General features: G+C 37.9%; 1 protein-coding gene across 5 annotated transcripts in view; it reads left to right on the forward strand.

Annotated features, from left to right (window-relative positions):
- The window catches only part of ANO6 (anoctamin 6), a 186,073-nt gene that overhangs the window by 108,344 nt on the left and 64,254 nt on the right, over window positions 1–13,475 (forward strand). For all 5 annotated transcript variants that reach the window (XM_088026014.1, XM_088026012.1, XM_028123129.2 and 2 more), the window contains 4 exons: window positions 8,990–9,055; window positions 9,988–10,275; window positions 10,494–10,607; window positions 12,665–12,780. In XM_088026014.1, the coding sequence (XP_087882140.1) occupies window positions 8,990–9,055; window positions 9,988–10,275; window positions 10,494–10,607; window positions 12,665–12,780 (584 nt within the window). The remainder of the gene's footprint in view (window positions 1–8,989; window positions 9,056–9,987; window positions 10,276–10,493; window positions 10,608–12,664; window positions 12,781–13,475) is intronic.

Raw genomic sequence — 13,475 nt, forward strand, 5'->3', positions numbered from 1 at the left:
AGTTTCCAATGCATCTTTTAAGTTTTCTCAGAAAAAGACCAATTATCTGTGAATGATGAGAGCTTTGCTCTACCTTTGCCATTTTTATACTTCTTTCCTTTTCTTGTTGAAGTGCAATGGCTAAGACCTCTTGAATAAAACCAGTGATACATAGTAGTCACCATTATAGTGTTCTTGATTTTATTGGGAATGTTTCTAAAATTTCCCCAAAATATCACACCTGCTATAAGATTTTGGTGGTTTTCTTTAAAAAAGCTTAAGGAGTCCCCTTCTAGTCCTGGATTGCTAAGAGTTTTTATGATAACCGAGTTTTAAATTTTATGAATACTTTTTTTTTAATCTGTTGAGGAATCACATGGCTTGACTTCTCATTAAGTCTTATGTGTATTGAATGTATGGTTACTTGTGGCTCATAGACAATAATTAACAGTATGGATAACTCAAAAATCATTTATTATTAACTCCAGCTTGCAAATGTATAATTTTCCTAGTCATTAGCTCCCTATATATGCTAATACTATGATAACATAGTTTATTATAATTCATTAAAAAGTGTTTGAAGTCACAGAAATAACATCAAGAATAAAAGTAGTTAAATGAGAAACACAGAGTGACAAATGTAAAGTCCAGGAAAATAAAATGAAGCCATGTGTCAGACTAATAAACAAAATGATTTTTTATTAACCATAGGTCCTATTCAGAAGTTAGAGTTCAGGGGGTATAGCTCAGGGGTAGAGCATTTGACTGCAGAAGTTAGAGTTCAGCTGTAAACTTGCTTCTGAGTTTCCCAGTAGCCAAAGAAAATGGGAGATGTTATTTATTAATAGCAATATGTTCTAAAGTTTTAACACGATAAAAACAAAACTGTCCAAAAGAAATATAATGTTCTGAGGATCTCCCAGAAAGAAATGTATTCCATGGAGCCTCATAAAGGAAAAGACATGATTGAATAGACTTAACATTGGCATATCTCCTCCAAGTTGAAGAAATAAAAGGAAGGCAGAAGGGGATTAGGAAGCATCAGAACAGCATAAAATATTTCCTGGAAATGACGTTTGCCACAGATAGTCCATGAATTGGAAACTTAAGGCTTATATTAAGACAGGTTAAGAAGAAATGATGGCAACCAGTGTTGGCTGGTTTTGCCTTCCCAGATAACTTTTGGTAGGTGTCCTCTCTTCTGTTTTAGGGAGCAAAATCCAGTCTAACTTCAGTTCTCTAGCATTTTAGACTAAGGCAGAGAGCTCTTCTTTATATTTTTATCTCCTTTCTTTACACCCTACTCGCTTATACTAAGATTGTAGGTTAAAAGGAATAAAGTAAATTAGAATCAGCAGTTTCAAATTACAGCTACAAAGTGTGTTGCTGGTATAAGCATGTTTGGTTTTATTTTTGAGTACTCAGCACAAGAGCAATGAATCCAGATCTTGCTTCTTATTCCTCAAGTGGAAAGTGTCCTTGGGCCCAGTCCTTAAAACAGACAAAAAGATCAGTGAAATCCTAAAAAGTAAAACCTGATTATTCCATTTCATCTCACAAAGATGTGGAGAAAAGAAAATCCTTTCTTTTCTCTCTGATTGGTCCTTCTGAGATCTGGCCTTAGGTTTGAATGAAGAGGCTGTCGTTTGCCCTGGGGATCCCAAACAGTCAGCTGTATCTCACTTTTTAAAAGGCACAAGATTAGGAAAAATCAACTATACTAAATTTTCATAAGGAATAGCCTTGAAAGGGATAAATAATCACAAAAGAGTAGCTGCTGTATGCAGAGAGAGGGTGTGTCCTAACGGTATTTCTTAACTTTGATAAGAGGCATCTGCTTTACTCATTGAAAGTAGATTGTTCAGGCAGCATCCTGTACCTACTGAGTCAGAATCTGAGTCAGAATCTCCAGGAGTGGGGCCAAGAAAACTAAGCAAGTGCTCCAAGTTGTTCGTATAAGCACGTTTGGAAAGCATTGCACTAAAATGTTTATAGTAGTTATCTCAGTAGTGAGTTTTTATAAGTTGCTTTTTCTCGCCTTCTCAGAAAATTTGTTTTCTAAGTTACCCACGGAAAGCATTTATTTCTTTTGTAATTACACCTAAAATGTTAATTTAAAAAGGAAATTCAGAAGTGAAGTTCAACTAATAGTCACTTCCATTCCATGCTTATTATTTAGAATGCTCATCTTTTTTCTGTCCCCTAGAGAACACATATTACCTACTTGAGTAAATTCCTCATCAGATCGGTCTACTAACATTAAATGTTTTATCACCAACATGTGAATTTAAATTAAGTCCCAATTAAATTATTTATTCCGCTTACTGAACCTTTTTGAGCACATGATATATAACTAATAAATAGTACTTAGAGTAGTTAGTAATTTTTTGTACAAATTAAGTATCTTTAACTTATTCCTTATTCATCTTTGTAGGCTTAACAAAGATTGGCAAGTTGAAAAATACACTGACAGTACCACCAGTACTTTGCCTAACAAAGTGCCTAACAAACACTTGAAATTAATCTATGCATATATTTCATTAATCCCAACTGATTTGTGCTTTATTATCATTACAGTGTGTTCAGTAATTTTACTTCATAGGCATTACAATCCTTGTTTTTTTATCCTGCAAAAGCTGGGTGACATTAAAAAAAATGGTAGATTGGTGTTTACAATCAGTATTATTGCTGTATAATTCACAAGCCAGTCCTCCCCACAATGACTTTATTAAGCTAAATGAGATGTGTAATCTAAGGTGCTTAGGGGCAGAAAGCTTCCTTAATTATGCCAGTCTGTCCTTTGTGATTTTGATTACTCTTATTCTTTATTTCTCTGACAGCTGTATTAACCTCTCAAAAGAGATATGAATAAAATTCCAGTTTCTGGGGTGAGATAGGTACTCTTATCCTTTTTCACTTTGAACCCCCAGCACCATTCTCCACCAGCATTAATAGAATCACATCCATCTTTTTCGTGATGTACGCATGTCCTCAATGATTACAGTCATTTTGGATTTACTAGAATTAGGTTTAAAAAAAAAAAATGATCCAGGTTGCAATGCCAATAAATTTGTTCCCCTAGAGACAGAAGAATTTACAGCACAATCTAAAATATGACTGGGTATTTTTCAGAGCCAAAGAGCCTCAACTGGTTATTTTGTGCTGCTAAATATAGACCATAGACTATAGAACATAGTTTAGGTTCATAAATGTAAAGTTTTTCAATAAGGCACATAGAGAATTTTTAGTTAAAAAAAGTGTGACCTCATATTTTTTCAACAAGTATTTATTGAACAATGGCTGTCAGTCAATATGCAATATTAATTTTGTTTCATTTTTAACATGGAAGACAGCTCTACCCTAATTTTTTTAAATGTCAAGAACATTGTTACTTATCTAAGTATAAATTCTACAAGGAAGTGAAGATAATGATTTCATATTAAACAGATTGAAGCAATCTTTTCTTAAGTAATCAGTGTTTTCCTGATATGTGCTTGTTTGACAAATACAACACATATGCTAATTTACTTTAGCTACCTGACAAACCAAGAAAACTGGTTTGATCAATTTTTAAAATATTCCACTAGTTCTTTGTGAATTGCCTTGCCAAAGAAAAATAACAAGAACTGTCTTATTAAAGTAACTCCAAGGTGATATATTAACATGTTTAAGCAAATAAAAATGTCCTATCCTTGATTCAACTGTTTAAGTATTTATAATGAGTGGTAAAATAGAGGGCATTATAAACCACCTCCAAGGTCTACCAATTATCTTGAGAGAAATCAGGTAAATATCTCAGGAGTTCTTTATAAAGAACTAGATAAGAACTAAAATAGGATAAATTAGTACAACCTTTCTGGAGGGCAGTATGGCAGTACATATTAAGGAACTTAAAATTGCACACGCTCTTTGATTTAACAATTCTGCTTCTGGGACTTTATCCTGAGGAAATAATAATGGATGCACAAAGACTATTCTACAAGGATTTTTATGATAGTGAAAATTAGGAGCAACCTAAATATCCAACAATTTGAGATTTGTTAAATAAATTATAGTACACTTCTCTGAGAGACTATTACCAAGCATTAAAATGAGATGGAAGAAAAGTATTTCTAAGGTTTTCTGCATCTTTGATACTCAGATGTGCTATACACTTTTGTCAGTGACCTCCCTTATTATACACAGAAATGAGGGAAAAGTGAGGAGATATAAAGCTGTGTTCACAACTTTCAGAGAGTGAAGAGGACACACACACACACACACTCACACTCACTCTGTCTCACACAGATATACACATATATCAGATATCAAAGAAGGACCAGGATGACCAAGTGGTATAGAAGAGTGAAGAAGTGGGAGAGCTGAGTAACTCAGCATTAAGATCCATTTCTTAGAGTTCTAGTAAAACAGTGTCATTGGTGTCCCACTGAAGGATTAGGGGATCATTGGGTGGAAGGTACGGAGGCCAAGTGGATTGGGGTTGCTTATTCTTGTTCAGATATTTGGCATTAAAAAAGAAGAGGTGAGCCTCTAAGGCCTGTAGGGGAGAGAGGGTTTTGTGTATGTGTTTTGTGTTGTTGTTATTTTGTTTTGTTTTTTGTTTGTTTTTAAGGAATAAGGGTAGTTGAGCATGTTTGAATGCAGAAAAAGAGGATATGGTAATGGCTAACATGTCTGTATGGCTTATTATGTGTAAAACATGATACTGTGGACTTTTATACCCATGATCACATTTAATCGCTAAGAAAACCTCAAGATGAAGCGATTTCTTGTCCTATTTTTGAAATAAAGCCACTGATGTTTGTACGATTTAAGTTCTTTTGCCCAGTGTCACAGAATCTGGATTTGAATTTTGACTCTGAACCTAACTATTATGCCATTATTTTCCAAAAGGAAACCAAAACTGGAAGAGCTAAAGGGCTATTTGGTAGACTAAAATTTGAAAGGAGAGAGTCCCATGAAGGCAGTAAAGAGTTGTAGCCTCAACTTAGGAATTCTATAGAGGAGGAGGCATGTCTTACTTCTACTGTTCAGGATGTTGCAGTCATGGTGATGCAGCCGATACAACCAAGACAGGAGTAGTTTGTGTTTTGTATGTTAGATAACAGAACTGCCCTCCTATTGGGTTGGTTCATTTCCAACTCTCTAAACCCTCCCCCTTTGTCATCTAGTAATTCAGACTCCAGGGTATCTGGAAATCACCTCATACCCTGGATGCCCCGAGCTATCTGGTGCTAGGACATTCCAGAATTAAACCATATCTCTTCTTCTCTGTCATATCCTGTAATACTTGTAAGTAAAAGTTCATGGAACATTTTAGGGGGCTCAGGAAAGGGGAGCTTAGTTGCTACACTCAGCAATTTGTATTCCTCAGTCCATTCCTACATAACAGGCAACCATTGATCCACTATCCACTCCATTCATTCATTCATTCATTCATCAGACATTTATTGCATGTTTATTCTATTATAGGTCTAAGTGCTGAGGATATCAAGATTAAAAGACATCTCTAGAGGCAAGGATGGTAATTGAAGAGTAGGTAGGGCCATGGAAGGATTTAATATTGTTAAGGATGGGAAACGTTTTAAGTGTTTGTTGGCTGGGAGTAAGAGCAATGAAGAGGAAAGAATAAAGAGAAGGTATTGCTGAAGCAAACTCAAGAAGAGATAGGAAAAGGATGCAGTCTTCTGACCCCAAGAAGAGAGATGGTATCTAGCTGTGGATAGGTAGATAGAAAAACACCTGCAGGAGTTCACATGAGTGGCTGCCATTTTCCCTGCAAGGAAGGAAGCAAGGCCACTTGCAGAGTGTGCTGGTCTGGAGTTGGGTGTGAGGTGTGAGGAGCTCCTTGAAAGTTTGGAACAGCTCCCTGGTGGATGAGTAGGGGCCAGAAAGGAGACAGCTGTGTATCATAGTGGACCTAACTGTAGTAGTAACCATGAATTTGTAATAAGGCCAGTTAACACAGTTATGTGATTTCTTTCTGCCAGCACTTAATTATTAAAATAGCCTTTTAGCCACTGGAGAAGTTCCTCTTTTGACTGATTCTCCTGCTCTTCTAACTAGAAAGACATTTGTCTACAAGAGTGAGCCTTCACACTCTAACTGAAATTATTCCTGACTGACTTTGAAAGGATACAGAAGACACAGTCATGGATCCTGCTAATAAGACAGTCTGGGTTGCCTCTTGTACAGACTCAGGATGAGTCATCTTCTCTGAAGGAGAGGAAGGCAGAGTGTCTGGTGTACTCAGAGCACCACTCCCTCCACTGTACAGGGATGTAGGTTTGAGGCTAACAACTTTTCCCTAGTTCGTGGTTACTGAACCAGTCCAGATTCTTACTGGCAAGTAATAGAAATGAGCTCTAACTTAAGCCCCGACAAGGAATTTATCAGAAGAGTGTTAGGGAGCTCATAGGTTCTTCTGAAGGGTTGGAAGAATAAGCCTGGAAACCAGGCAGCTAGGAGCAGTGCCCCAAATCCCACCGCAGAGCCATTCTGGGAGAGAAAGCATGGTTGCTGCCCAGAGCCACTGCTGGTACCACTGACCAGCAATGGTGCCCCAAATCTGCCATAACCTCTACTTCTGCTACCTCGGGACCTGGCATTCACTCTCCCAACCACCCTCGAATGACTTCTGCTTGGCCCAGCTTCTTTGTGTCACTAGCTTCTGAGTGAGAGTCTGGAGTGGTTGGTCTGATTGACAAGGCCCAGCTCATGTGCAAATACCTGAACTTCACAGGAAACCAGGAAGGACAGTGAATGTGTTTTCCTCTGCTGTAGTGGGCATGGGCTCTGGGGAGAGTTGAAATGTTGGGTGGCCATAAAGAACAACAAATGCCTGTTAAACTGTCATGAAACATATGCATAAAAGTTTCAGTCCTTCTGTATCAGAAGAAGGTCTTAGGTCACTGGACGCTGAGTTTCTCTGTAGTTCCCCCCAGAGCAAACTATTTTAAGTTCTTTGAATTTTCAGTACTTTGAAGGATGTTCTTGGGAATGTTTGTAGAAGAAATTAATAAGCATTTGTTGAGTATAGTCTTTCAACAAGCATGTATTGGGCATTTACTCTGTGCCAAGCACCATGTTGAACATTACTTGCAGGATCATAAATGCTTTTGTTTGTTTGTTTGTTTGTTTGTTTATTTATTTATGGGGGGAGGCAGAGGGAGAGAGAGAGAGAGAGAGAATCTTAAGCAGGCTCCATGCCCTGTACGGAGCCCGGAGATCATGACCTGAGCCAGACGTTTAACCTACTGAGTCACCCAGGTGCCTCTCAAAAATGCTTATTTTAAGCAGTAGTGAAGAAAGAAGCAATCAGGCATGAGAACTGGACTACCATGCAAGAATCAAAATGCAGATTAGGATCTAGAATGAAGAAATACTACCTATATAGAAGCAGGATGAGTCTGAAGTAGCTTCCCAAGCTGAGGCTGGGGATATGGCAGGTCTGGTTGCTTGTTCATGTTTAGGGTAGTTGTAGCACTTGCTGATTTTTCTCTAAGTGACTATTGGGTGCTCAAATTGTAACAAGCAATTAAAGGTATTACATTTGTAAAGCTCTGGCATGTTGTAAGTACTGTATCGCATCATTTATTAAATAAATAAAAATTAAAGCAATATTCTGTTTCTGATAATTCCACAAAATATGTTAGGGATAACACTTGGACTTAAATTTAGCCAAATACTAGGTGTATTTTTTCACCTTTTGGCCTTGGGGCTTTTTTCATACAACCGCCATCTGCTTTCTATTTATTAGCTGCTTTCCATGTTCTAGGCACTTTGGTAGCAGCTCAGCCTCTCCTTTGCCCCTTGGCAATTGGCAAATCATGAATGGCGCTCCCTGGGCAAAGTGGTCTTGACTGCCGGATCCCCTGGATTATCTAAGCCATGATCCACTAATTCCTTTATCTTGTTAACTGCTCAAGTTAAAACAAGTTTTTGGGTTTTTTTGGTCCAGCTTTTTCAGTTGTCTTTGGTGGGAGAATTGGTCCAGTTAATCTGTGATGACTAGAAATGGAAATTCTAGTTCATGTGCTTTATGTGGTTTAAATCATACAATCCTCATGAGAGCCTCAAAAGGAAATTAGTGAGGCTTTCTCCATTCTATAGAGGAGGAAAGTGAGGCACAGAGAGTTTGTTTCCTGCCAAGGGTCAAAGAGCTGATAAGTGGTGGCACCAGAATTTGAACACAGGCAGTCTGGTTTTAGAGTTTGTATGTTTAACCCCTGTCTTTACTCATTTTTCTGCTTTCATGAAGCAGTATAGCTGTTTCATCAAGAACACCGAAAGTGTTCTTTTAAAAGGTTAAGTAAGTCTCTACTTTTACATGCTTTCCTTACAACTTAGAGGACACAGCTTGACAAAAGCCTAACCAGATAGAATTTAATACCAATAAATACAGTACATTCCACATCTTTTCAGATGGCCATGTGACACATATCTATTATCAATTAATTAGTTCCATATTTTTGTAGATTTTTAGATGTTTATTCCTTCATGGACATTTTAATCTTGCAGAGAGAAACATTCTGTTGAATTTTGCAACAAAATTGTTTATGTTGTTTATTGAATTTGTTCAAGGCATGTAGAGATGAAATATACATATCCAAAATTGAACCATCTGTATGTCTGATATGTCTAGAATGCCAGATCTGGGCTTTAACTCTAGCAAATGACATCAGTGAATGGGGCTCAAAAAACTCCATTTGTATGCCAAACCACTTATGAGTTAAAAAAAAAAAAGGTTTTGGAATTGTGCCAAAGCTAGAGACTTTTATGCATCCTGAATGGCCAGAAACCCATGGGGACAGCCAAGGCCTTCGAGAGTGCTAAGTGAACAAATCACCAACAGCTGGAGCACCTTCATTGCTTATGTGCCATTTTGAGCAGATCTATCTTTTCATCAGATTCAAACTGGTTTGGTTTGGTTTGGTTTTTCTTAAAAAGGACTTTTTCTGTCCTTGGCAAAACTACAGGATCTAACATATTTTCCAATTTCTTTTGACAGAGAAAAAGACGAGCGTATGAATCTAACCTCATCTGTGATGGCCTGCATTTAGAAGCAACAAGATCGGTGAGTGTTGGATCCTTTCCAGTCCTGGGCTGACTGGTACTCTTGGGAAGTGGCATGTCATTTGGAATGCTGGAGTGGCGTTTGAAACGTGCATGCAACTCTAGTGATGCCTTAGGCTGGGAGGGGAGTCCATCAAAATCTGCATTATAGAATGTATGTTTGTTTCTGATCGAAGTCAGCCTACCTTTTTTAATAGCCAAAGAATGTAATACTGAATGTGTGTATAAATGATTGTTTTCTTCTTTTAAGAGCTTTTTAAAAAGATTTCTTATTTTATAGACAATAGCTTATGAAAAATTAGAGAATATAAGAATAACAAAAATAAAAATCCTCTAGGTTCTCATTATGCGTAAATAACCTTGTGGTCCTTCTAAACTTTTTTATTCCTCAAAATATATGCATTTTTCCCTTTCAAAAAGGGGGATTATTATTTCACAGTTTTATAATTTGCTTTTCTTTCCGTTAATATGTAGTAGATGCATTTCTATATTGACATTTTTTTCTAATGGACACGTAACATGACATTTAACAGATATATAATACAATAAAGAGTCCTGTTCTGGGTTAGAAATGTTAAAATTATCATTAAAATAACACTGCGGTGAATATTCTAGTGTTTTTATTTTTAGTCACCAATTTGGATGGAGTGATGGGCAAATTAACAAGTTTGCTTTTCTTCGTTTAAAATAATAGTAATTTTATGAAAGGAATATGACAAGGAGTTTAATTACTTGCTCAATAATTTGAACCAAGAAATTATCTTTAAGGCAAAAATGTCTGATGGAGTACAAGTCTGTTTTTATTTTATCTTCATTTTTACCAGTGTCCTGTGTTTTAACTACCAGCAACATGAGAACAATCTATATGTGTTTTAAAATTATGAAAACAATTGGTTTAGTGTCCTGGTTTGTGTTTTTATTCTTCCTTTGTAGATTTTGGATGATAAGCTTGTATTTGTAAAAGTACATGCCCCATGGGAGGTGTTATGTACATATGCTGAGATAATGCACATCAAATTGCCTCTGAAACCCAATGATCTGAAAACCCGGTCCTCAGCCTTTGATAATTTCAGCTGGTTTACCAAAGTCCTCCAAGTGGATGAAAGTATCATCAAGCCAGAGCAAGAGTTTTTCACTGCCCCATTTGAGAAGAACCGGATGAATGATTTTTATATTCAGGATAGAGATACTTTCTTCAATCCAGCCACCAGAAGCCGCATTGTGAGTCTAAACCAAATTTAGTTGCTGTCTTAGAGTAATTTGGAACCTGCTGTTTGAATAATTAGTGGTCTGGTTTGGTTGGTTTAGTTTCATTTTTAAAAGCTGCACCCCCACCCCCCTCTGCAAAAAGAAAACAGGTTCCTGTTACAATAGTAAACAGTGGTTGGTTAGTTACTCAGTCTAGTGCTCGCATATTATTTTGGAATTTTTTTTTTTAGGTTTACTTCATCCTCTCTCGGATCATGTATCAAGTAAGAGACAATGTTAAAAAGTTTGGAATTAACAAACTTGTCAGCTCTGGGATCTACAAAGCAGCTTTCCCTCTCCATGATGTAAGTCAAATGGCAAAAATGAAATAAAATACCCAAGGTATACTCTCGTGTGAATAGAGAAGGGCTAATCTTCTTAACCTTGAGTTTCTTCTTTCATAAAATGAAGATGGTCTATTGCAAGGATTACAAGCTCATTTAGGGCAGGAACCAGGTTGTTTTGTTCACTGTTGACTCTCGGGCATAGAGAAGGCCATGAGTTTGAATGAGTCAATGAATGGATGATTGAAACAGTAGCCGCCGTGTAGTGCATGTGTAAAGCAGTGCAGATTAGCAGTTAAGAGCATGGACCCTGGGGCTCGCTCTCCCACTTCCTAGCTGGATGACCTTGTAAAAGTCATTTAGCCTCTCTGTTGCTCAATTTCCTCATCAATAAAATTGGGATAATAATCATACTTACCTCATAGAGTTATACCGTAGAGTTACGAGGATTAATTAAATTAATCCCTGTCAAATGTTACAACCATCCCTGGCATATAGGAGGTAGAATGTAAGTGTTAGCTATCCTCATAATTACTGGCAGATGTTATTATCAACCAGAAAATTATTGGTTCTTTTTAAGCAAAATACGTGTTGGATCTTCTTACTTACCATTTTCTGGAACACGGGCTTTTTCCCCCTGAAATATCATTTTCTTAGTGTGTCCTGGAATATCACAAGGCTTTTAAAAAGGCATCTGTCAGGGTTCTTGTCACGATGGCAATACTGCAGAGTGTTGACATTTTTTGAGGACTCCGTTCTGAGATGACAGTAGCTCCTCAAATTCAAGAGCACTTCTCTAGCGGATAACATCTCTCATGAAATGAAAATTTTAAAATGTGACTGCTTCAGACCCTTAATGATGCCATAAATGCAGGGATATTATATCTAAGCTCTTTAAATAAATTCTGTCATTGAAATAAATTAGATACCATATTAGAGTGTGCTGTAGCTTTGTTACATTCACTCTCGATTTATCTGAATCTCTAAGACCAAGAAAGCCAAGACTGAGATTGATCATTGCTACTGGGTATTACACGTACTTATGGGTGACGACATTATTGAAACGTACTGTATATGTTAATAAACTAGGACACAAAAGAGCTACTTGATGCACATGTGTAAATAGCAGAGAGCTGGGTGGAGAAGCAGGTTCTGAACTTTCTGGTAAAGAGACCCAATATGGCAGCCCGGCCTGACAGTCCATGTGTTTTATATCTGTGCCCAGCAAAATTAGTGATTATGGCATGACACAAACTTTGGGGACACTTGCAAATAGCTGTCATGAATATTAATCTGGGAGGCCAAAGTTCAATAGTATTCAGTTGGCATCTGACCATGCCCAGTTCTTTCCCACTAAAGCCTCTTTTACTTGCAGCGTCCCACATCCAGGCTAAGGATTGATCTCCTGTGGCATTTGGAAGGGAAGTGAATGGAGGTCAGGACCCATGTTAAGGCTTACCTGGTGATAATCTGGTTCTAGTATAGGAGGAAGGAAAACGAGTCAGATGGGAAGAGTGACTGAATTGAAGTAGAGGCAGGAAGCTTTGTGTTTTGAGTAAGCGAAGTGTATAATACGTCAAACTTCGTTGTTGTTTATATTTTATGTGTTGTCACAGAGTAACTGCTGAGTTGGGGGACAAAGATGCCTGGGTTTTAGAAGTGACCTTGATACTAACCCGTTAAGGCCCTGGTTCCCCCAGGTGTCCCAGGAGGGCGCTGGACTATCAGGTGTTCTTGCACTGTGGCAGTTTTGGCACTTGAACAGCCCAATTTTTAACTGTTTAGGAATTGGCACACTTGTAGGATGTAAAGCATCTCTGGGGCTCCCACCAGGTACCTGAGGTGTTCTCTAGGATTATAACAACCAAGCATTCCTCCCCACCCACATTTTCAAGTGGCCGCAAGCGATTAATAATACCAATACCATTGGTTGAGAATCACTAAAAATTAGATGATCCATCCATCCCTTCCAGCAAATGAGGGCCCCTTATTCCTGTGAAGTATGAGTACTATATTGAATAAACAGATTTGTGAACACCTAGCGATTATATGCTCACTTGTTTGCTTCTGCTTCGCAGTGTAACTTCAGCCATAAGTCAGAGGATCTCAGCTGCCCAAGTGAACGGTATCTTCTGTACAGGGAGTGGGCTCATCCACGAAGTATATACAAAAAGCAGCCCTTGGATCTTATCAGGTGAGGTGTTGGAGAGAGCATGCCAGTGGGAGGACTTAGAGTTGCTCTCATGGCATCGAAGTGACACTATTTAAAGAGTATTGCCAACCAGGGAAGCTCACCCAAACCACTGAGCTTCATTGCCTGGAGCTTTTTATTGAGGCTTCATTATGTAGGCATGACTCACTGAATCATTGCCCATGTGGCTCAATCTCCCACCCCTTCCTTTCCCAGTATCCTATGACTCAAAGCCCCAACACTCTAGTCACATGGTTGGTCTTCCTGGCATGGCCAGTCGCCATCCTGAATCATCCCATTAGCACAAACTAGGGGCCCTCCGTGAGTCATGTCATTGGCATATACTCTTAGGTGGGGCCCCAGGGGTTCTTTGTGAGTAACAAAGATACCCTTATCTTGGGAAATTTCAAGGGTTTAGAGGTTAGCTCCCAAGAATTGGGAATAAAGACCTACCATATTCTTCATTGCACAGGAGTAAATGTTAGATTTAGCTTAAATTGTATGGTAAGAAAAGAAGTTTTCACTGCTTGCCTGTCTCTGCTATTAGATACTGTTTTACTATATCTAACAAGATGTGATGACTAGTGCAATATTTGTTTTCTGAAAGCACCAAGGTCAGCTGCTCTTCAGAGACTTTTTTAAATTTATCATTATGTTAATCACCATACATTACATCATTACTTTTTGATGTAGTGTTC

Source organism: Eumetopias jubatus, unplaced genomic scaffold (assembly GCF_037043125.1).
Source record: "Eumetopias jubatus isolate StellerSeaLion01/CBP00866 unplaced genomic scaffold, mEumJub1_p1.0 scaffold_8, whole genome shotgun sequence".
Lineage (NCBI taxonomy): Eukaryota > Metazoa > Chordata > Mammalia > Carnivora > Otariidae > Eumetopias > Eumetopias jubatus.